The sequence below is a fragment of the Pleurodeles waltl genome, chromosome 4_1, assembly GCF_031143425.1.
Source record: "Pleurodeles waltl isolate 20211129_DDA chromosome 4_1, aPleWal1.hap1.20221129, whole genome shotgun sequence".
Classification (NCBI taxonomy): Eukaryota; Metazoa; Chordata; class Amphibia; order Caudata; family Salamandridae; genus Pleurodeles; species Pleurodeles waltl.
In genome coordinates this window covers 770016060-770042119 of record NC_090442.1, presented here as the reverse complement: position 1 = coordinate 770042119, position 26060 = coordinate 770016060, and the positions used below count along the sequence as shown (strand labels likewise).

Genomic DNA, 26060 nt, shown 5'->3' with positions numbered 1-26060 from the left:
TAACAAGAGCTTTCACAAAAATGAAAAGCACTGTTAGTAACTGAAAGGCAAAAAACTGAACCAATGACTCACAGCTCGTGAGCTGTAAAGCCGCGACAAGGCACCAACCACTTTACAGTCCATTCACACAACTTTCATACATGACACACACAAGGCCATTCACACCGCCAGCCACGGGCCCAGCACATTACAACACTCACATCGACAGACAGCGCCACTCAAGGGCCCATCACTTACATACGCCCACATGCCTGATACAACAATCACACCAGCTGATGGGAGTGTGTGGACTGGTGTTTGGCTGGCAGTGTGTTGCAGTAGCCAACATCAAGTCAATATGTACAGTCTCAGCCAAGCCCCACTCCACACACAATGGCATCATATTATTTTTTTTTTTTTAAACAGAGGAACCCCTAACTAAGTAGAAAGAATTACAAAACAACAAACACAAAAGCTCTAACTAAGAACATGACAGAAATGCTAACCATGAAACTAAACACATGAAAATACAAAACAGACATGAGTTTACACTCATGGTTGTTCCCAGAAATTCTTCTGGGTGTGGTAATTCTTAAAACAAGCACCGACACACAGCCCAGGCTTTGAAGGACAATCTGGGCAGTACATTCGAGACTCCCTCCGGATACCTCTTCGAAAACACACTCTACATTTCTTAGCTGGAAAGTCTTTTTTGGGTGTGGGAGGAATGTGCTCAGCAAAGTGGCGATCTTTCAATCTAGCCACATCCTCCACCACTGCTTCTCTAGGAACTCTGGCCTGTTCCACCACAATAAGGCTCTCTATCACTGACTCCTGAAATTTCACAAATGTCATCTTTGAGTCTGGAGACCTATCCCTAAACACAATAAAAGCATTGAAGGTTGCTAAGTGGAAGAGGTGAAGTGCTAACTTCTTATACCAAACATAAGACTTACGAATAGCAGTATAAGGTTCCAACCTCTGGTCAACTCTATCTACACCTCCCATGTGCTTATTATAATCTAAAATGCACACAGGTTTGCGCACTTCAGCAACCTGGCCCCAAACAGTCACAGGGGAAGTACTCTCATCATGGATGGTACTTAGCATGTAGACATCCCTCTTGTCTGAAAATTTCAAAGCTAGCAGCTCCTCGTTCCGCAAGGCACAGCACTGTCCCCTCTCAAGTTTTTTACAGACAAGCTCCCTTGGATAGCCTTTCCGGTTAGAACGGATTGTGCCACAAGCAACTGTGTCCACTCTAAACAATTCCTTGAACAACTGCACACCAGTGTAGAAGTTATCTACATACAAATGGTGACCTTTGTTGAACAGTCGTCTACCAAGATCCCACACTATTTTCTCAGTAACTCCAAAAGTGGGAGGACAACCAGGGGGGTCAATATTGGAATCCCTACCAGTGTACACACGGAAACTATACACATATCCTGTCCTACTTTCAGACAGCATATACAATTTAATTCCATATCGTGCCCTTTTGCTAGGAATGTACTGCCTAAAAACCAAACGACCCTTGAAGAGGACCAAAGACTCGTCCACACTTATCTCTTTGCCTGGAACATAGACCTCCGAAAACCGATCTACAAAATGATCAAGGACAGGCCTAATCTTAAAAAGACGGTCAGAATCTGGGTGATCTCGTGGCAAGGCTAATGCATTGTCAACAAAATGCAGCATCCTAAGAAGAAGCAAATACCGATTACGACTCATGGTAGCTGGAAATATAGCTGTTGCCATCAAGGGACTAGTAGACCAATAAGAAGCCAGTGACGGCTTCCTTATCAACCCCATCAAAAAAGTCAAACCCAAAAACTGTTTTATCTCCTCCAAATTTGTGGGAATCCACTGGGCAGCTCTAGAGTGTGGCCTAAGTCTAGCAGCGTTGTCCCTCAAATGCTGCTCCGCATACAAATTAGTCTGCTCAACAATCTCTTCCAAAAACACATCATCCATGAATAACTCAAAGAAATTGATAGGCATAAAGTTCTCTGTATTGGCGTTACACCCCGGGAGACCAGTAAAGGCAGGCAACTCTGGCTGCTCCATGTTTGGGGCAACCCAGACATCAGGTCTTCTAACGGGAAACCTTTCAGCCCCAGGTTGCTGCACTATTGGCACATCAATGTCCTCCTCTAAAACAGAACCTTCATCTGCACTGAGTGTGGCTTCATCATCAGAAGATTCCCCTCCAACAGAAACATCACTGCCAGAATCTCTGACTTCCTCCTCTGCCTCAGATGCAGAGTCCGTCTCATAGTCATGATCAGACTGTGACTCAAAAAGCATACCAACCACCTGCTGAGCGGTCATCCTACGGCTAGCCATGATCTCTCCTGCTAAAATTAACTGGACAAATTCACCACCAACAACCAGCACTGTGTAAGACAAGTAACAAAGTGTAGCTTTGTTAGTAAGAGTTACAAACTCAAAAACTATACCGCTCACTTGCCTGAAAAAGCTTGATTCACCAGCAACTACACAGCAATCACCAATGATATCCCACTAAAAAGAAAGAAAGAAAGGCAAATTAGAAATAAGACAAAACAAATATCATTGTGCACAAACCTAAGGACAATTTCACACACAATCCTGCATTTAGTACACCCCCTACAAACATGTCATTCATGCATGGCAACAATACTCCTTTGGAGTAAATTGTTTTTACTTACCTAAAACATGCAACTGTGCAAACTGCAGGTCAACCACCGCCAAAACCGCAAGGAGCCACAGCAAATAAAGCAAAAGCTTTGAACTAGAACAAAAAGGAGGAAAACATTTATTATCACAAATGCAAAGACTTCTTCAGTTGACAAACACCCCACCATCAAACATTTTAGAAATTGGTGCCTAAGTGGATTCTGCCATAGGGGCAGATGGGCCTACTAAAAAAATAGGCCTGTCTGCCCCAAGGAAGCCAAAAAATACCTTTAGTACTGTGTCCCCATGGAGAGCGACCCTTGCCAAAGGGGACAGCCCTCAAACAAAAAAAAACAAAAAAAACACACACAACACTATCCCTGGTGCCTAAGTGGCTTCTGCCCCCTTGGGGGCAGGTGGGCCTAAGAAAATAGGCCCATCTGCCCCCAGGGGGTGTAGAAATGGCCAACAGGTCAATGCCCCCCTTGGGGGGGCGCCCCGTGACCAAGGGGACGCCCCCCCACAAAAATAAACACATTAAAAAAAATCCCTGGCGTTCTAGTGGTTTCTGCCCCCCTTGGGGGCAGATCAGCCTAAAAATAATAGGCTGATCTGTCTCCAAGGGGTGCAGAAATGACCTGGGTACGTGTGCCCCCAAAGTGGGGGGCGACCCTTGCCCAAGCCCCCCCCCATCCACTAACACACACACACACACACACTATCCCTGGTGTCTACGTGGCTTCTGCCCCCCTTGGGGGCAGGTGGGTCTAGAAAAATAGGCCCATCTGCCCCCAGGGGGGGCAGAAATGGCCAACAGGTCAATGCCCCCCTTGGGGGGGCGCCCCGTGCCCAAGGGGACGCCCCCCCACAAAAATAAACACATAAAAAAACATCCCTGGCGTTCTAGTGGTTTCTGCCCCCCTTGGGGGCAGATCAGCCTAAAAATAATAGGCTGATCTGCCCTCAAGGGGGGCAGAAATGGCCCTAAAAGACATGCCCCCCAAAGGGGAGCGACCCTTGCCCAAGGGGGCGCCCCCCCCATTCACTAAACACACAATCCCTGGTGCCTAAGTGGCTTCTGCCCCCCTTGGGGGCAGATGGACCTAAAATAAATAGGCCGATCTGCCCCCAAGGGGGGCAGAAAAGGCCAACAGTTCTCTGCCCCCTTGGGGGGGGTGCCCCTTGCCCAAGGGGGCACCCCCCCCAACATAAATGCACAGAAAATATAAATCCCTGGTGATCCAGTGGTTTCTGCCCCCCTTGGGGGCAGATCCGCCTAAAAAGTAGGCCAATCTGCCCCCAAGGGGGGCAGAAATGGCCGTAACTAATTGCCCCCACAAGGGGAGCGACCCTTGCCCAAGGGGCCGCTCCCCGCAAACAAGAAAGGGTAAAGAACAACAAAAAAAATAAATCCCTGGTGTCTAGTGGGCATTCCTGCTGCCCGATCGCAATGCGATCGGGCAGCAGGAATGCTCAAAGAGACACCGGGGGAAAGGAAAAGCTTTTCCTTTCCCCCGGTGCCTCTTTAGCCCAAACCCCCCACCCACCGGGAAGAGGAACTCACCTCTTCTCTCCACGCCGCACAGGAAGCAAATGGCTTCCTGTGCGGCGAAATCCCCATAATGAAGTCAGCGCGCGATCGCGCGCTGACGTCATTATGGGGGGGGGTCGGGGGTGGAAGGGGAAGGGCTTCCCCTTCCATCCCTGACTTTGAGGGGTGGGGGGAAGCACACAGAGGGAGCGAGAGCGCTCCCTCTGGGCTGTGTGCCGAGGACGTAGTGGTTACGTCCTCGGCACAGCAGCACTGTGCCGCAGGACGTAACCACTACGTCCGCGGCACAGAAGGGGTTAAGAATCCCTCTAGGACGCCTTCGGACCCATGGAGCAGTTGGGGCCTCCAGTTGGCATTCACCAGTGGGGTATTCCTTGCTGCCAGATAACCTTACTGAGAGGTTTCAATGCCCCATTCCAGCACCAGCCTGCGTCTTGACTCCTTTGTTGCAGACCATGCTGGTTTCATGTTGGCCATGGCTTCAGAGGGCCCAGTTTCAGATCCAGTCATGACTATGGTTTTGGATCCAGAACAGAGTTCAACTAAATCTTGGCATATGTTACACTAAAAGATAACTAAGGTGCAATCCATGGTTGGGAGATCTCCTTTGTAGTGCCTCTGCCTCAGTACCAATTTTACAGACAGCTAGAGTCAAGTTTTGTTTCTGACTACAGTGCTATACATGGTCTTGAACATGTTCCACACAATGAGGATGATAAGGAGGTGGCATATCCTGTCATTATCCTGCTTCTGAGCCATGTCTTGCCCTTAAAAATGCTAGTGATGCCTGGACTCTCCGTCAGGCCACCTTACCAAGCAGAGCACCTCTTTTACTGTAGTGGTTCACAAGGTCTATGGAGATCTTGGGTTGCAATTGCCTACTTTGGAGAGTAAAGCACATATGTTCTTTGTATTTATATAGATAGGTGCTTCCACCTCTGACCCTTTGCTGCATTTTAATGAGAATGTAAAAGGAGGCTATTGTAGCTATTTGGGCCATGCTGTGGTCAGTGCCACCAATAAGCTGACAGATTGCTAGACGCCATTGGTCTCTCCCTGTGGGTCTAGCCTTATTTACACAGCTTCCGCCACCTGAGTATATAAGTGTACAAGCATTAGGCATTAATGTAAACCCCAGTGCTTTTCCTATTAATCTCCCAGACAGGGAATAGAAATGCATTGATGTCCTTGGAGAAAGGATTTTCTTCTCTGCCAGACATTCCCTTAAATCCCTAAATGCCATGTTTTTTGGGATGTTGCTCGCATTCACCTCAGGAAATGGAAAGCAGGATGTTGTCCGCTGTCCCAAGAGGGTTTCATAATACCTTTACATAGAAGGTACATGATAGCCGGGGCATGGCTAAATGTCTCTATCGATTCGGTCCGGACACCATTTGCTGTGTCGTTCATGCTAGGGGCACCAGCATTGTGGTTTTTTGCCATGCTACCACCACAGGTTTTTCAGGAGATGTTTTGACATCTAAAATGGACATATCATTTGACAGCTCCAGTCTCTTTGGAGAATACATTGACTTGGCTTTTGAGAGTGTTAAGGGCAGCCGCAATGGCACTTGCCGTAGGATTGCTCTTTTCAAACTGCTGATTCCATCAACAGTACCAGATATTTTGTAGCTACTTTCCCTTATTCAGTATAGCAATTCTTTCCCATCTTTTTCTACCCTCCCCACTAGCCTCCAGTTTTTGATCACATATTGGCAGACCATGACCCTATCAGTGAAAGCATGTGATGCCTCTGGCGGTTAAGACCATGTTCGGTTGCAGGTTTCTGAACAGCTTCCTCTGGTAGGACGAGTTCAAGATGCAAAATTTTACCCAGACGCTCTCTACCATGATCCCTGAATGCTGGGTGGAGTTGCTGACCTGCAGTCCTGTCTTACAGTCTAGGAGGCATTTCATCCGGTTTGTCTTGGGGTTGTTACACTTTCAATTCACCATTTTGCCCTTCGACCTCACCTTGGCTCCTGGGTTCCAATGAAGGTGATGGCAATGGTCACAGACTTTCTTCACAAGTTGAGGATACATGTATTTCTAAACCTTGACGATTGGTTATTGAAGGCATGCACCTCCTGATGCCTTAGTTGTTACTGGTCCCCTAGGGTTTTCACTGGATCGAAATTCCATCTTAAGTTGTTGCAAAGGATCTCCTTTTCACAGACTATCCTAGACTTGGAGACTAGCTAAACCTTTCTGACCTCACAGTAAATCCAGGACATTTAGGCTGTGTTGATGTTTTTACCCAGTATCTGTATTTTGGCACTGACAGGCCTGAGGCTTCTTGGTTTTCTGGCCTTGTGCATCCTAATGGTGTCTTATACCCAGTGGCATTTGCGAGCTCTGCAGTTGAACCTCTGTTCTTCCATGGGTCAAGCCTTTGAGATCTCTCTCTGACAGCATCTGTTTCATATGTGGCAGCTCAGAGCCTTCAGTGGTGGATGTCAAATGCCAATCTTAGGTGTGTCAGACTATTCTCCATGCCCCATCCAGCACTCTCAGTGGTGACTGACAAGTCAACTCTGGGATGGCCAGCATACCTGGATGAAGTAGAGATCAAAGGCCTTATTGCCAGGTGGCGCAGTGTCAACACATCAGTTTCGTGGAGGCGTGCACCATCCTTCAGAACCTCAAGGCCTTCCTGCCGTCCATCAGAGGCCATTCATTTCAAGTTTTGATGGACAGTGAGCCCGCCATGAGGTACCGCAACAAGCAGGGCAATGTTTGATCTTGTGCACTGTGGCTACAGGCTTTGAGACTGTGAAGGTAGTTGGACCTTCACAGAAAGTACAAAGTACTTGGGAGTCATTCAGCTGGAGGGTTCTCTCAACGTCTGAGCTGACTAACTCAGCTAGCGCCACCTTGCCTAGTGTAGGAAAGTGCCCCCTTTGGACATGGTCACCCCCACTTTTTGCTCACTGGTACTGAGCTTTCTCGACTGAGATGCCCTGGGTCACTGCAAAGCAGGTCTCCAGTGCCAGTGCTTTTTCCCTATAAGAAGGTAAAATGTGTACGGTTGGCATACGCTCCTACACATCTGTAAGTCTCTAGTAAATGGTACCTCTGGTAATTAGGGCCTAGGTACCAGAGAGGGTCCCTAAGGGCTGTAACATGTATTGTGCCACCCTCGGGGATCCCCCCTAAAAAGTTGCACACAGCTGCTATTGCATTCTGCGTGTTGGTGCAAGCCAGGCAAAAACACAACATGGTACACCCATTATGTGCCATTCCCCACTCACTGCATCTAAATATATGTAAGTCACCCCTACAGCAGGCCTTAGAGTCCTATTATATCTGATGTGAGGACATATGTGCACAAGCAGATACACTCCCTGTGATGTCTAGTTCAAGTACTGGATATTGTAAGTGAACAGGGAAGCCATTTTATGGTATAAACTGGACACTTGTCATCACGGGTTTCCCAGCTACATAATGGCTTCACTGAAACCTATGGTGTTTGGTGTCAAACACCTCGCCTTAATAAATCCAGGCTGATGCCAGCCTTGGATGTATTATGATGTGCACCCAGAAGGCACCGTAGAGGTGCCCCTAAAACCTGCTAGTCAGTGTGATGGCTGACTTGTTTCGACCAACCTGCACCCACAGACATGTTTCTGGCCCCCTGAAAGTGACAGCCCACACTCTTAGAGGCCAGAAACAATGCCTGCTCTGGAGGAAGGTATTATCACTTACTCCAGCAGGATGGCTAGTAAATCTGCATACCAAGGCCAGGGACTTCAAAGACACTGCCGCCTTTGGTATGCAATCCTGGCTTCCCCAGACCTGGGAGTTGCCATCCATCTGAGGCCCAATTTGCTCCAGGAAATGCAGGAAAATTAGTTAGGCAGTAGGCATGTTCCACCTTCAAGCTAGCTACACCCCTGTGATGTGCTACATGAAGTTGACACTTGAAAGGTTTCACCATCTTCATTTTTGCTGAAACTAGGAATTCTGGGACAGGGTTATGCCCACTTCCCACAGGAAGTAGTTATATAGAGGGCAAAGGCACACCAAGGGTAGGTAGCACATTGGCTACTACTCTACACTCCCCTTAACACACCTAAATTTAGTATTTAGGTGGCCCCCTGATACCAGAAGAACAGATTTGTCTGACCCAAGAAGAAGAGTACAAAGAAAAGTTGAAGGAGTGAGAACTGTGGGGGACTGTTGGACTTTAGGCGTAAAACCCTGCCTGCCTACCTGCTTCTGTCCCGACAGTCTCAACATTCCAACTCGTCCTGCAGTTGTGGGAACTCCAAAAGCCTTGGAGCTTCTCCACCATTTCGCCATCCCGTCAGCATCTGCCTTGGAGTGGAGGAGCCTCTTCCCTGCTTCCTGCAGGCACCAACTGCAACATTCAGGTCACTACTGTGTTGACTTCTGGGTCCACCGATACAGCAAATGCCCAGGAGGAGGTCACAATGCTCCAAGAGACCAATCCTGTTTCCCTTCCAAGTAAGAAGACCTCAAGATCAACCGGAGCTGAGCTGCACCATTACCTGGGGTACCGGACCCCTTCCACCTATCAAGGCTAGATGAAGTTCAATCCGGATTCCAAAGTTGAATCCAAAGATCAGCCAAGGAGGAAAGCCAGTATGGCAGAGGACATCTTCCAGATCTGCACTGTTTTGTCCCTCTTCTCTCAGGTCCTCCAAAGAACAGTGGTCGTCTCTATGCAGGAGCACTGACGACAAAGACCTACTGCATCTGAGCCCCCCAGCCTGGGTCCACGACATCCAAAGGTGCCCTCTTGCTCCCAGGACACCCACTGACCGAGCCCCCTGTTCAGAGCTCCTGGACATGTCCCCAAGTCCCCCTTGCACGCATTTGTTTTAGGAGGCCCCCTCGTTGCTAACTGTGTGGTGCGCAAGACACCTGATTCGACTAGCACCACCGCACCCGGGCGCCCCTGGGCAGGTAAATCTGTATTGCTGGACTTGCATGTACCCTTGCACCCCTAGTACCCTACAATCCATGGGGGACCCCCAGGAACTGTTTGCGAGGACCCCTCTGCGGTAAAAGTAATTTGGAACCTTTACCATATAAAATCGCATTTGAGTAAAAGTGTTACTTGTTAAAACAATAAAAATCACAGCAGTACTCATCTTCTTGAAAGTATTCTGGTGTTGAAACATAATATAAACAAAGTAACTTTTTATAAACATTGGTGTTGAGTTCCTTCTTCAGTGTGTGTTTTATTTATTGACTCTGTGTGTTCAACAGATGCTTAGCACTACCCTCTGATAAACCTAACTGCTCGCCCGCACTTCCACAAAAGAGGGCTTTTGGGATTCACTTTGTACCCCTGTAAACCAATAAGGGTCATCTTTACTCCCGGCTTAGTGTACCCTTACATTTGGTACACTGCATAGATAGTCATCTTCCTACACCCACCATAAGTAGCGTTTGCTCCTGGAAATAACTCGAAGAGTCTTGGCTGTGCCTTGGGTAGACCATTAGCTACTTCTGAGAATGTTCAGTGTCAAGCCTCTTGCGCCCTATAGTATCCTCCTCTGAACTCTCCTGGAGATGGTCTGTCTTTATTGGTACTCCTATCTCTTGTATGCATTCCCGACTGTGCCTCTGATGCCCGAGTTCTGAAGAAGTCTGGGATAGATCAAACATGGTTGTTCCTGATATCCCCAAATTGAGCTTGGAGTCTGTTTTTTCCGAACTGTTGAACTTTAGCACATGCCTCTGCTTGAACTGTTCCTTCAGGAAAATCTGCTGTTTTTAAAACCGGGCAAACCTCCACATTATACTCATTTTATTTTGTTTTTAAAACATTTCTATTCAATATTTTCAAGTGAGAACATTACAGACAATATCCTTACAGCATTTTGAGCAACTTACAGATTAAGTAACTGCAGGTTGTAGAAAAGATGTAGATCAACATTGTGCCACAACATGGATGGTATCCATGCTATTTGAAATATTTCTGAGAAAGTAGGAGAATTAAACAGATTAACAAACTGGCATGAAATATAAGCCAGGAGTTGGATGAGTGGGGAGCTGCTGCAGCCTGGACAGCCGTGGGGGCAGTGCAGGCATAAGGAAGTGCTAGCCAGACAGTGGGATTCATGCAAATGAAGGGAGCCAGTGTGCAAATGTTACCTATGAGTTGGCATGAGGTTCCTGCACACTAAAGGCCAATATGTGGTTGTTACGAGTAAAGGCATCAGGACACAGTCTACTCCTTCATTTGTGGAAGTTGAATGGAACCACACGACTAGCTGTGATCTGTCATTGGAGAAGGAGGATGTGATTTTGACTGCTCACCACATGTCCACTGAGTCCATTTATTCTGTTCTTTGGGCTCTTTGTGGCCTGTTGTGAAGACTGACAAGTCGATTTTCTTCACCCTAAGCTGTGTGATGTTCTTCTGCTTTGTCCCTTGGCTGGCTTGGCATGATACATCAGTGAACTGCAAGTGCTTTCTGTACCTTTGCCATACACTATTTTCTTTCTTGACAAATTGGTGCTGAAGACCAGGACTTTATCTCTTCTGAATATTGTGTCACCCCTCACTAAGGGGCAGTTCATCACTCTGCTTTTTTTTCTCTGTTCCAGGTCCCTCTAAGGAGGAGGGGAAGCATTACAGTTTGGGCACTAGCCAGGCCCTTAGTTTCTAGATTGAAATTAATAAGGAGATCTAGGTGGACAACCAACTCTTTTTTTTGGATTTGCCGGTGCTAAGCAAAGCCAGAACCTTATCTTGGTGGAATGTCCTGTGTCAAGCTGTGCTTATGCTTTGACAAAGAAAGAGTCTCCTGATGGTCTGCAAGCTCATTTCACTTTGGCTACCACTGCAGCTATGGCCTTGACTAAAGACATTCCAGTTTTAGATATCCGCTAAGTTGCCACATGCTCCTTAGAGGATTGCCACCTTGAGGTTGTTGAGGTGCTTCCTTATCTCCGTGCCCGGGAGAGCTATGCTGGGGAGACCTTAATATCAGAGCTGGATTGCCCAGGCCGGGGAGGTCAAAGGGAAGAACCCAGATGAAGCTTGATTCACTGGTCCTCCAGGTTGGAGAGTGGCACAAAGCTAACAACCTTGTCCCTTGAAACGCATTTGCTAGGGAACAAACAGCAAAAACAACAAAATCTTCTGGGCATGAGGGACCTTCAGAGTCTCTGCATGAGTCATGTGTGATTGACAGTAGTCAAAGCTGAAAGGAAACTTCCGACAGAATGACAGGAGTTCCGAGTACCAAGTGAAAGACCAGAATCTGATTCTGCAACGTGCAGACTATGTACGACACAGGAAAGCTGTCTGAAGTAACATCTGAGATGAGGGGCTACAACACACACATCTGGGGCTCAGCTAAAGTAGATGGACTGAATCTGGCAGAATGAAAACACCACAGAAGAGACGGTACTGTACTCTAGAAGGGACAATGACCAACATCACAAAGGAATAGCCATCATCATGAACAATGGGACAGGGAAATACCTGATTGAGTGGAAGCCAGTCAACAGCAGACTTCATTTTGAAAGGCAGGCACATCAACACCACCATTATCCAATGCCATGCTCCAACAAATGACGCAGAGGAAACAGCCAAGGACATAGTCTACCAACAGATTCAAACTGAGCTTGATGCTGTGCCGAACCATGAGAGAGGATCTAGTCATGGCTGAAGAGTTCACCTACCTAGGCAGTACTAGAAGACATGATGCAGTGCAGGCAGTGATATCAAGAGCAGACTGAACAAGACCAGGAATGCCTTCAGAATGCTGAACAATATGTGGAGGTCCTCTGAGTAGAGCACCAACACCAAGCTGAGGATTTTCCAGAGCTGTGTTCTGTGCAAACTCTTGTATGGATCAGAATACTGCTGTATGACAAAGTGACATCACCAAACTGTCAGCCTTCCACACTAGTAATCTGAGAAGAAGCTTGTGCATTTTCTTGCTGCAGACAATCTCCAACCCCAAACTGGTCATCAGATGCAAGCAAGAGCGCATGGACACCATCATTATGAGAAAAAGATGGATAGGACACACAATCAGAAGCAAACAAGACTCTGTCACAAGAACAGCTCTCCACAGGACCTCAGAAGATAGAAGAGAGGCAGGCTAAAGGACAACTGTAGGCAAACTGTGGAAACAGAAATGAAGACTGTTGGAAAATGGGTTATTGGTAAGGGCAGGTAGGTACCTACACCTAGCAACAAGCCACCAACCTCCACTTAGGTACAGTTAGGTCTCAGTAAATTAATCCCAGCTCAACCCTTGGTAGCTTGGCAACGAGCGTCAAGGCTTAACTTAGGAGACAGTGTGTAAAGCATTCAAATATCACAAAACAGTAATTAAATAAAACACAGGAAACAGTTTAAAAATCCAAAACCAATTTATAAAAATAGTTTATATTTTTATCTTTAAAATGACACAAAAACGAATAAAATCGGATAAAGGGAACCGGAGATATGAATTTTTAAAGAATTATTACTTTTCTAGCGCTTAGAAACAAAAAGCGCCAATCGGGTCATCTGGTTGCACCTCGACCGGGGCAAAGTCAAACTTTCAGGCCGACCGCGATGGAGCCCTGCTCGGCTACAGGTCGCGGGAGGCCTCGGTTAAAAAGTTACCTTCTGACTTAGTCTTTATTTTGAAGATTTTCTTCAGCGGGACGAACCTGCCAGTCGAATCCGACCTCCTGGAGCCCTTGTCCGGATACGCGATGCTGGATTCCTCGGTGGAGATTTTTACCTTCGGACTTAGTCATTTTTTCGAGGTGAAAATCCTTCGACCGGGGCAAACCTGGATCTTGATCCGACGTCCGTGGAGCCCTTCTCGGATACGATGGCTGGGAGGTCCCGGTCAACTTTTTACCTTCGGACTTAGTCTCTTTTTAGGAGATTTTTCTTTACCGGGACGAACCACCAAGTCAGGCCGGGTCGCGGTTGAGGCAAGCCGGCTAGAATTTCCGCGGCGGGTCGGTCCCTCTCTGGAGCTTTTTTACAAAAATTCTCAAATCTTCTCCAAACTTCTGGGGCTTCACCCAGATGTTCTTTTAAGGTTCTTTTGGGGGCCACAGCTCACCCCAAGGGTCCAGAAGTTCTGAGATGGTCCTTGGGGGGTGCGGACTACCACTCCCAGAATGCATCTGGCGCAAACTCCTTTTTGGCCACTGGACAGTGGTCAGCTGGTCACTTTTCAGGAGTTGGTGCAGGGGACTCTGGTTAGCAATTTTTCACCTGTAGCAAACAGGGAGTCCCTCCTTGAACCAGTTGAAGCCAGGCAAAGTCCTTCTTGTGGTGAAGCCCAAGTGTGCAGCTGGTCCAGTCCTTCTGAGTGCAGATTCCAGGTGCAGGCCAGGGGTCCAGTAGGGCAGTCCTTCTTCTCCTTTAGTTCTTTCTTGTTGAAATCTGGTGGGGATCTGAGGTGTGGGTGCAGGTCTGCCAGTTTTATCCTTGCTCCTGGGTGAAAAGCAGGGGGGTCCTGGTTCTCCAATCAGGTACAGGGTCGTCCCCCTGTGATGACCACTTCCTGGGAAGTGTGGCAAAAATCCATCCCAGAAAGCAACATTCTCTAAAAATCCATCATGGCTGAATCTGATTTTTGGAGGTTACATCTGGCTGAGCCCACCCACTGGTGTGGCTAAAAATCATAAACACAGCCCTCTCCTAATCTAATCAGGGGGGCACCTAGTTGTCTGGGGTTGCAGGATGTGGGGGTGTTGCTGGGTGCTCCAAATGTCCTTCTCTGCCTTTGAAGACCAGTTTGGCAGCCCTCCCCCTTCCTGCCTCACCATCTGCTGAGGGGAGATTCTCTCCCACAGGCACATTCCTTTGTGTGAAGCCAGGCCACTTCACACCTCATCAAGGCAGCTTGGCTAAGCTGCTGCAGGCTGGCCAATCAGAGCACAGAATCAGAAAAAACAATGCAGGGCTGAAATTGGCAACTTTTTAGGTAAAGTCTAAAACTTTTTACCTGAACAAGTTATATTAAATCCAACAACTGGAAGTTGTGGGATTTATTACAACAAGTAATTTGATACCAAATTCTTGGTATGCAACATTTAAGGAGACTTAAAAAATTAAAATAAAGTCTCCCCATTCTAGCCTATGAAGGCCATTTACTACAATGAGGGAAAAACGAATTTGGCTGTTTTTACCTCACCAGGGCTTATAAAACTATTTTTATAAAGTCCCTGCTTATAGTTACATGGCACCCAGCCCTAGGGGCACATAGGGCACACCTTAGGGGTGACTTATATGTAAAAATAAGGTAGTTTAAGACTTTGGAACTACTTTTAATTCCAAAGTCGAATTTGCATATAACTTTAATTTAAAAGCAGCCAGCAAGGCAGGCCTGCCTCTAAAATGACACTGGGCACCTCAGCAGTGCACCTATGTGTGCACCACCTATGCTGTGGTCCCTAAACCTACATGCCCTACCATATACTAGGGACTTATAGGTAGGTTAACTTAGCCAATTATAATTAGCCTAATTTGCATATCCATTTTACACAGAGCACAGGCCCTGGGACTGGTTAGCAGTACCCAGGGCACCATCAGAGTCAGGAAAACACCAGCAAAAAGTGGAAAATGGGGGCAAAAAGTTAGGGGGCCTCTGCAATCAGCCCTGTTTTCTCACAAAGACCCTGAACTACAACGGAGGCATAGTACAGAAACTAGTCAATACAGACAGTACTGGAGTTCTTTCATTGCTGCCCTACATGCCAGTTGGCATAACGGAAAGTAAGTGAATAAGTAAGCTACCACATAGGCATCTCTCCATACTTTTTCTAGGCACCACTATTTCGACTCTCCGGTCCACAGGAATAGCCATTTTGCCCATTCTGTCCTGCTGGATTTCCTGATGTTAAGTCCACTTCTCAGAGCCACCTCTATCAGGAAGGTACAGCTTTGTTATCAGTTCAGATTTGGTACAGTCTACGATTAGAAGTATCCCTCTGAAGAACAAGTTGCTTACCTTTGGTAATGCTCTTTCTGGTGGCTATTGTCTGAAAAACGTCTGTCATGTCTGAGGGCACAGAGCAAACCCTGGTAACTAACGCCCATATGCAGAGGTGATGCCTATGTCCAGGTCTGTGTTCTCACTTTTGGAGGTAGGATGAAGATGCTGTGGAGTGTAAGGGCACGCAAGGACTGTTGCAGGAAAATTTCTGGATCCAATCTGAGATCAGAGGATTGAGAAAATAAGGAATCTGGAGTTTGATGGATTATTGTTACCGAAGATAAGTAACGTTTTTTTTTTTTTTTTTTTTTTTTTTTTTTTTTTTATCTGTGATCTTGATTGAAGCAGTGGGGCATTTTTCCAGTCATGACTCAAGGATGGTTTTAGAGGATGTAGGATTTTATAACTTCTGTGATCTTGGCTTGTCTTAGCTTCTGCATCACCGTCTGGCCTATAAATTGACCAAGTGACTCAACTAAAACTACATTGACCACTGACTGCTGTTTGTATCGTTGAAGGGACTGTCGTACTTATGGCTGTTGGACTCCTGGGAACAGATCTATACATAGCCATCTAGATCTCTCTTAGCTATGACGTTATTCTTACTCTGCTCTGAGGGAATAATGGTAAGCCCTCAAGGATGTACTTACTGCAGTGTTTTATCAAACCAAGCAGGGGAGAACACAATCTCGTTTGCTGTGCAACCAAAAGATGCAGACTTGGTCCTGGCCAACAATATATTCTCATGGTAGCATTCCATCTTCAAGGTAAGAGGAATGTGCAACAACATTTTTTCAGCAAACTGCAACATATTCTAGACGAGTTCTGATGAATTAGAAAATTCCTTTGACCAGTCAAAACCTGGAGACTGCTGCGAATGGGCTTGTTCACAATCGAAAACACAAAACTGAAAACACTACTCTAGTTTGCTTCATGTGTGGAAATAAATGTTTTTACAAAATGATGAACTTGTGCTCTAGTTGGGAAAATTGAATTATATGTTTATCTTGCTTGAACTGATTTATTGGGCTCTTGTGAAATTCAAGGGGTCCACTAAGCTTTGTTAATTCTTTTTTTAATATAAGAACAATTTGTGTTGATTTTAAAAATATATATATATTTATTTATTATTTAGTTTTTATGCAACAAGCACTGCTGTCACCAAATCACCACAGTAGTTACAAAGCCTTCTCAGCAGATCCGCTGCCCCGGCCCATCCCCCAGTTGCTGTGTCTTCCGTGGCCACTAGTACTTTACTCAGCCATGTTCTCCCAGCCATTAGTAGGCCACAAACTCTGTCATGTTTGCAGGGGCTTCCACGTGCTGCATAAGTAAACTCCTCCAGCTTTGTGCACCAGTCCATACCTTTCCTCCTGGCTGCTAGAGGGCGTGTAGTAGGGGACTGCCGGTCTTTGGCTAGATCCCTCTTGGCCAGTATTGTCCGCAAGCCACCAATGCCCTGTCCCATTGGGGGCCTCCCATATCATTTAGGAGACCCAGTGAAGCAAGCATAGGGTTAGACTCGATCTGTTGTCCCACCACCCTAGACAGTATGGAGAGGACATGTGACCAAAAGTGCTGTATGTCTGGGCAGGCCCATACCACGCAATAAAAGTCCCCCTTGGGCTCCGGGCAGCATGGGTGATGGGCACACCCGGGCTTTCCAAAGACAATAAAGTGTGAGGTATGCCTGATGCAGGTGTTTAAATTAGGCAAGGGGGAGCAGTGCGGAAATTGCCAAGATGCGAGGAGTCATGCATGCATCCCGCCAGTGGGCCTGCGCACTCCTCCCAGCGCTCCTTCAGGGCATCCAGCTAGATGGGTGAGTGTGTGACCAGTCTTTTATATTTGAGAGATCCTTCCTTTACCCAAGTGACCCATCCGCACCCGAGCCTCAAGAGAGCTGTACACTGGGACATCCTGAAGGGCATCTTAAAATGTGGAGAGGGCGTGCTGGAGCTGTAGGTGGCGAAAGAATGGTGTTTTGTGCATGTGGAACTCGGTCTGCAGCTCTTGAAAGCATTGAATACAGTCCCTGGCCCACGAGTCACCCAAATGAGATATGCCCCGCCACAAATGCCAGCCATCTACCTGCCCACAGGGGGAGGCTCCAGGGTAAGTTTGAGGTCCCAGCACATCCAGCGTAGTGCTTCTCTCCATGCCCACAACGCTTCCCTGGTCAGCTCGGGTAAGTGTGCGGGGATTGGTGCCCCATAGAGAATGCATGTTGTGTTGTCCAGCCCAGTCAGTTTTCCCCTAAAACGCTGATGTTCCCACCCGGTGTAACAAGTCATTCACCGCCAGTAGTTGTGCCGCCCAATAGTACAGATGGATGTCTGCCATGTCAAGTCCCCCTCGATGGCCCGAACGAACTTGTTAAATGCAACCCTGGGAGGCTTACTAGCCGAAAGGAACTGATTCACCAGAAATGCTAGTGTGTTAAACCAGGTTTGCGGATTCTGGAGGGGGTAATTTTGTAGTGCATATAGCAGCCATAGCAGTCGAGGGAGTGTCATCTTAAATAGGGCAATCCTGCCCATGAGGCTAAGGGGCTATGTCCTCCATCGAGTCATGTTTCCTGGTCTTATGCAGCAAAGAGCAAAGGTTGAGGCTCCACATGAGCTCAGGCACCCACAATATATGTACTCCCAAATACAGGAAGTAAGTCTGTGTATGGGAGTTCCCAAGTGCCGAATCTCATCTCAAGCTTGGTTAAACCCATTTGTATGGTTCACAGACCTCTCCTTTCACAAAACATTTTTGTTGCCTTCTCAGGTTCAACATGGGTTAGTTTAGTAAGGATGGTAGACTGGAATGATTCTTCACTCATTGCTACCATTTCTGAACATATGAGCTTGTTCCTGAAAATCGAGTTAGTACATATTTGGAATAATAATAAAACTAGAGCGAGAGAGAAAGCGAGCTAGTTCCTATGAAAGCTTTTGTTGCTGGACATTAAAGTAGTCAGTGAATCCTATGAAGGCATTGTTAAACGGAATTCTGGCTTTCGTTTCCTCTTTGTTCACCACATTAGAACTAGGTCCTGTTAAAATACGGTGCTTATAATTAAGATGAATTCGAATATGTCTTATGAATCCCTTTGTGATTGTCTTTTTCATTTTCGTTCTTCTATTAAGCTTTGTGCACTTTAGTGGAATTTGAATTTGGCCTTACGTTTAATGTAAACCATTTGAACCTTTGTTCTGCCATGACCTAGACTTACTGATCAGGATGACGGCTTTCTTGATGTCAGTCATCTGTACTGGAAGGATCAGCACGCTTTTTATGCTTGTATTTTAGAAGGATAGGTTTCCTCCAGATGGTCCTTTTCTTCTTTCTGAATGTAGTAATTAATTATTGTTTAAGTCAATGAGTTGTTCTTTTGGTACTTCAGATGAAGAAAACGTACACACTAAGATGTCTCCAATGCAGTGGTTCTTAAACTGTGGTCCGTGGACCCCTGGGGGTCCATGAGGGCTACACAGGGGGTCTGCAATTGTTCTACAAAATTAAATAATATTAAAATGAATATATCAGAATTAATAAACGATATACAAATAATGAAGCAACTCTCAATTTGAAAACTTCTTTTATATTTGTGAATTAACTAAATAGTTTCAATACTTGATAATTTGCTGTTTACTTGTTTATATATTTGTGGGTATTGTTGTGAGGGTCAAATCGTAGAACTTGCTTAGAACCGGGTCCTTCGCTTCCAGTAATTAGTTAGTGAAGGTCCCCCGATTCCAGTAATGATTTGCTGGGGGCAACAGAAGTTGAAAGTTTGAGTACCGCTACTTTAGGACTCCAAAGGTTTACCTGGAATTGATATAACCATCTAGACTGTCAGAGCATCCGTTGGCGAGATAATGGTAGCCATACTCCAGGCAGCAACCTGGCTGAAGCCATTGTTTTTAGGTAGACAGTCTATGGTATTTACAAATAGTGCTCCGTTAAATGAGTTCAGCCACATAAAGACTGAATGCTTACTCCATCAGAACACACGCAGCATCAGTGGCCTTCCAAAGGCATGGCTTTATTGCGCACATTCATAGAGCAGCGACATTGCCTGCTCCACAAGCTTTTAACAACCATTACTGCCTGGATGTATCTGTTAGAAAGGGTGTGGTTTTCGATTAGAAAGTTCTGTGCAACCTGTTGCCTTGAAGCCTCATTGGGTGTATATGGTCTTCCCACATAGCAGTGTTTAGAGATATGGCATCAGATCAGCAACCATTTGGGAAGAAGGTTAAGCAGCAGTTAACTTCATGATGATACTGTTGATCCTTATTCTTTCTCATTTAAAAGGCTCACCAAGCTGTTCTCTTAATTAGTCTATTCTGTTTCAAAACCTTCCTGGTAAGAAGAACTAGGTGTAGTTCTCACTGCCATCTGGTGACGGACACACGGAGGCCTCCAAATTCTTTTAATGTGGCAGCACTCACTTAATACACGCGTTTTCCTGTTCTGCTTACTGACTTGGGCAGATTTTAAGCAGGGGACAAAGGAATGAGAGTATTGTTTTAAACGTGAAGATATATTTGCGGAGTTCTTAATTAAAAAAAAAAAAATCTTTCTCTAGGGCAAGCATGGATTTTGCTTGGGGCTTCTTGGTTTTTGGGTGACAGGAACCAGAAATAAAAAAAAATAAAAAAAATGACAACACAGCTCCTGCAAATTAAAGGCAGAGCTATAAGGATTGTGAAACCAGCAAAACATAAATAGCCCTTCAGTTGTGAAATGAAAAATATGCCCCTCTGCTGACGGTTTCCTCTTACGTGTTAAAGCTTCATTGTTACCACACTTAATCTGTTTGGCACTCACTGGTACACACCAAGAGCAGTATGACATGCAAAATAACAGACAGGATGTGTAGGTGCTGATCTGTTTTGTTTCTGTCGTTCCATCTGCTGCCAGGTGTTTCCAGCCAATCCTCATTCACATCCAGATGCTGTGGGAGTTGATGTTGTTGGGGGAACCTGTAGTGGTTATGGCGCCGTCCCCCACCATGTCCTCTGAGATTGTTCTTGCGCTTACAAGGTAAATGGTTCACATAGATGTTATGTTTTACCGTACACTGGAGCATGTTCTTTTGCTGAGTTGCGAGGGTTGTCGTCTTTGGGTCTGCAGTAGCTCAAACAAATACATATTGTCCTGAGAAAATCAAAGGCGTGTTACTGTCCACTATCTCTTAAATCACATCTTTGTATTCTGGAAGATGCTAGTTTGAGATAAAGAACTATTTCTTTGTTAACGATATGTAAGCACCAACGGGATTTATGTGGACAGAGCATCATGTACATGACATATGCACATTGCATGAGTGGTATTGGGCATTTCTTTATGTCCAGTGTGAGCATGTATACATTTTCTGTATCCCAAGGGTCTTCTGATGTAGCCAAATGAAGTTTTAATTTTTAGAGGGAATGTTGACTTTATTTATGAAAAATTTGAGTCGTTTAACTTTTATTTTAGTTTGGATCTCAGTGTACCTGTGTGGTATTTAAAATGTTAGGTTACATATTGTAAACAAATGCGTAGAAGGTGTTACAAGGTTCGCCTAATATGTGCAAGTATTTGCACACCCATCAAAATGATTTGCTCTAGGTGCATTTTGTTTTTTATTGGTGAAAGTTATCTGTTCTGAGAAGTTTCAGTTACGTGTATTAATGTCTTTAAAGCTGTGCCCATTTTTATGTATGAAAGGTATGAGTTCACCAGTACCAAGAAGTGTTTCTAAATTTTGTGTAAGTTGATTTATTTAATTCTGCTTAAGGACGAGAAGTCAGCCTTTCTTTTAATGAGCCAAGGCTGTTGTCTGCAAGGAAGCATACTGCACTTCTGACTGGCTATGTAGTGGGTGTGCCAGATAAGCACACAATGGAAGTTAAGATGATTTAGATTAAGGAGGAAAATATATACATATATATTTTTCTTTATATACGGCAAATATTAAATGTTAATCAGCCATGTACCGTATAAAATGAACCAAAGAATTGGAATTAAGAAATGTATAAAATTAGCTGGCCTAAATCCTGTGTTATATATACACACAATATCTACATGGAACTATAGCGAAATCTCTAATATCCAAGAACTTATGTGTAGACTTAGTCAAATATTGTCTTTTTATTGATCATAACTTTGCCTGGTTGGAGCGACTGCTCAGTATTACCAAAGTATACACGAACATAATCATATGAGCCTTAAAATTGTTAAGAGGGGAACATTATTGGTGAGATTAATTGTAATCCTAGATGTTGCATTTGTCCTTCAAATCTTCAAATAACAATAGTTCTTTTTTGTGCTTTCTGCTGTAGTTCAAAATCAAAAAGATAGACCGGTTTATGCCTGACTTGGCCAGAATATTTATTTTTATATATATATCTATATATATATCTATCTATATATATATATATATATATATATATATATATATATATCTGTTCGATGGCATGTGTAGCTGCAGATACCCATGCTGTGCATTATCCTGCCATCTAGTGTTGGGCTCGGAGTGTTACAAGTTGTTTTTCTTCGAAGAAGTCTTTTCGAGTCACGAGACCGAGGGACTCCTCCCTTTCGGCTCCATTGCGCATGGGCGTCAACTCCCTCTTAGATTGTTTTCTTTCCACCATCGGGTTCGGACGTGTTCCTCTTCGCTCCGTATTTCGAATCGGGAAAGTTAGCTAATTATCGAAAATTTGGCGGTATTGTTCGCGCTCGGTACCGGTTTAGTGTTAGTACATCGACACCGATTGTAGAAGCGCTCCGGCGGCCCTTCGGGGCTTCCACTCTTCAGTGGGGCCTGGTCGGCCCGACCGCGTCCATCGTCGAAACTCATGGACCGGACCCCCTTCCGCTTCTGCCTGAATTGCCACGCCAAGTATCCTTATACAGACCAACACTTGGTCTGTAATCTGTGTCTGTCACCGGAACACAGGGAGGATACTTGCGAGGCCTGTTGTGCATTTCGATCGAAAAAGACCCTATGCGCTCGAAGAGCCAGAAGACTTCAGATGGCGTCGACACCAGCCGAACAGAACGACATCGAGGAGGAGGAGAGAATCTCCATACAAGAATCGGACTCGGACAACTCCGAAAGTGAGCTACCAACGGCACAGCAAAAAAACTGTGAGTAAAACTGCCCCGGCCAAGACTCACTCCAAAATCATAAAGGCCAAGGGGATGCCACCGCCAACAGGCCATGGCTTAACTCGAAAACACGGTGACCAACCATCGGCACTGAAAAAGGCCTCCCAACAGCCGAAGACATCTGATTCCGGTCCAGATACCGGCTCCGAACCATCTCGGCACCGAGAGTTCGACACACCCAAAGTGAAAAAGGTTTCCTCGGAGCCGAAAAAGACTGTTCCGAAACCTTCGGTGTCGAAAAAGGCAGCCTCAGAGCCGAAAATAGGCTCCTACACAGAAGAGCACGGACTTTCCAGCCAAATGCAAGAGCACAGATTTGAGCAGGAATTAAGTATGGGAGAGCCAGACCATACTCAAAGGAGGCTGCACATCCAGAAAGAGACTGGTAAAATTCAAACTCTTCCTCCAATAAAAATAAAAAGAAAGCTAGCATTTCAGGAGTCGGAAATGCAGCCAAAGGCAAAGGTGGCAATAGACAAAACACCACCACCAAGGTTTTTGCCACAGCCTTCTCCACTGCACTCTCCACATATGTCCCCGGTAAAAACACCCCCAATGCAGTCACCAACACACACTGGGATGACACAGGATGATCCGGATGCATGGGACTTATATATGATGCACCAGTCTACGACAACAGTCCCAATTGTTACCCGGCAAGGCCATCACCTCCAGAGGACAGCACTGCATATATGCAGGTGTTATCAAGTGCAGCTACTTTCCACAATGTAGCAATGCATGCGGAGCCAATAGAAGATGACTTCTTATTTAAGACCCTGGCATCTACCCACAGCTCTTATCAAAGTTTGCCAAGGCTCCCGGGCATGCTCAAGCATGCCAATCAGGTGTTCCAGGACCCAGTGAAAGGCAGAGCTATCACGCCTATGGTGGAGAAAAAATATAAACTTCCCCCAACGGACCCTGTGTTTATAACACAGCAACTAACATCAGATTCGGTGGTCATGGGAGCGGCCAGAAAGAGGGCAAACTCCCAATCATCAGGAGACGCACCACCACCTGACAAGGAAAGTTGGAAATTCGATGCTGCAGGCAAACGAGTGGCAGCACAGGCAGCCAATCAATGGCGGATTGCCAATTCACAGGCTCTACTGGCTCGCTACGACAGGGCACACTGGGACGAGATGCAACATATAATACAGCACTTGTCCAAGGAACACCAGAAACGTGCCCAACAGGTTGTTGAGGAAGGACAGGCAATTTCCAACAACCAGATAAGGTCTGCACTGGACTCGGCAGACACAGCAGCACGGACAGTGAACACTGTGGCAACCATTCGCAGGCATGCATGGTTACGGAGCTCAGGGTTTAAACCGGAAATCCAGCAAGCTGTGTTAAATATGCTGTTTAACCAGGAACAATTGTTTGGGCCAGAGGTGGACACGGCAATCGAGAAACTAAAGGAGGACACAGACACGGCCAAAGCCATGGGCGCGCTCTACTCCCCTCAAAGCAGAGGCACTTTTAGAAGACCATAGTTTAGAGGGGGTTTTCATACCAAAACCCCAGAGCCTTCCACCTCACAAGCCAGACCTACCTTTCAGGGGCAGTACCATAGAGGAGGGTTTCGAGGATCATACAGGGGTGGACAATTCCCAAAAGCAAGGGGGAAATTCCAAAGCCCTAAAACACCTCAAGCCAAACAGTGACTTCAATGTCACAAACACTCAACACCAGTGGGGGGGGAGATTTACTGCATACTACCAAAACTGGACAAACATAACTACGGACGCATGGGTCCTAGCCATTATCCAACATAGTTATTGCATAGAATTCATAAATTTCCCACCAGATGTGTCCCCAAGAGCACACAATATGTCCAGACAACAATTAGACCTCTTACAGCTAGAAGTCCAAGCATTGTTACAAAAACAAGCAATAGAACTAGTACCCAACCATCAAAAAGGAACAGGTGTCTACTCCCTGTATTTCCTAGTTCCAAAGAAAGACAAAATGTTGAGACCCATATTAGACCTCAGAACGCTGAATCTCTACATCAAATCAGATCACTTCCACATGGTAACACTTCAAGACGTGATTCCCTTGCTCAAAAAACAGGACTACATGTCAACGTTAGATCTCAAGGATGCATATTTCCACATACCCATACATCCTTCTCACAGGAAATACTTAAGGTTTGTAATCCAGGGCGTGCATTACCAATTCAAGGTGTTACCATTCGGGATAACAGCCCCAAGGGTATTCACAAAATGCCTTGCAGTAGTAGCCGCTCATATAAGGAGACAGCACATGCACGTATTCCCATACTTAGAAGATTGGCTAATAAAAACCAGCAATCAACAGTGTCCTCGTCACACACAATATGTTATAGAAACTCTACACACACACTAGGGTTCTCTATAAATTACCAAAAATCACATCTACAACCATCCCAAATACAACAATGCTTGGGAGCAACACACAAAAGGCGATTGCCACTCCAAGTCCACAAAGGGTACAAGCGTTCCAGAATATAATATTAAACATGCAGCCAAACCAACACTACCAGGTGAAGTTTGTAATGAAACTTCTAGGCATGATGTCTTTTATGCATAGCCATTGTCCTAAACGCAAGACTATACATGCAACCCTTACAACAGTGCCTAGCAAGACAATGGACACAAGCACAGGGTCAACTCCAAGATATAGTGTTGATAGACCGCCAGACACACTTCTCGCTTCAATGGTGGAACCCTATAAATTTAAACCAAGGGTGGCCATTCCAAGACCCAGTGCCTCAATACGTGATCACAACAGATGCTCCCATGATGGGTTGGGGAGCACACCTCAACCAGCACAGTATACAGGTACAATGAAACATTCAACAAAAACAACTGCACATAAATCATTTAGAACTGTTGGCAGTGTTTCTAGCATTGAAAGCATTTCAACCACTGATAGCCCACAAACACATTCTTGTCAAAACAGACAACATGACGACAATGTATTACCTCAACAAGCAAGGAGGGACACACTCGTCACAACTCTGTCTCTTAGCACAAAAAATTTGGCATTGGGCAATTTACAATCACATTCGCCTAATAGCACAATACATCCCAGGGATTCAAAACCAGTTAGCCGACAATCTGTCGAGATCACCAACAAACACACAAATGGGAAATTCATCCCGAGATCCTACAAGATTACTTTCTACGCTGGGGAACACCAAAAATAGACCTATTCGCAACAAAAGAAAACGCAAAATGCCAAAACTTCACATCCAGGTACCCACACCCTCTGTCCAAGGGCAATGCGTTATGGATGAGTTGGTCAGGGATATTTGCTTACGCTTTTCCCCCTCTCCCACTCATTCCTTATCTGGTAAACAAACTGAGTCAAAACAAACTCAAACTAATACTCATAGCACCAACCTGGGCTCGCCAACCGTGGTACACAACACTGCTGGACCTATCAGTGGTACCTCATGTCAAATTACCAAACAGACCAGATCTGTTAACTCAACACAAACAACAGATCAGACACCCGAATCCAGCATCGCTCAATCTAGCAATCTGGCTCCTGAAGTCTTAGAATTTGGACACTTAGACCTTACACAAGAATGTATGGAGGTCATTAAACAAGCTAGGAAACCTACTACAAGACATTGTTATGCAAACAAATGGAAAAGATTTGTTTACTACTGCCACAATAATCAAATTCAACCACTACATGCTTCAGCAAAAAACATTGTAAGTTACTTATTACACTTACAAAAATCTAAACTAGCATTCTCTTCTATTAAAATACATCTCACAGCAATATCT

At 45.5% G+C, this 26060-nt stretch overlaps 1 protein-coding gene across 1 annotated transcript in view; it reads left to right on the top strand.

Annotated features, from left to right (window-relative positions):
* The window catches only part of DENND6B (DENN domain containing 6B), a 367826-nt gene that overhangs the window by 117398 nt on the left and 224368 nt on the right, over window positions 1-26060 (top strand). Inside the window, exon 10 of the mRNA XM_069229420.1 lies at window positions 20044-20166. Coding sequence (XP_069085521.1) covers window positions 20044-20166 — 123 coding nt within the window. The remainder of the gene's footprint in view (window positions 1-20043; window positions 20167-26060) is intronic.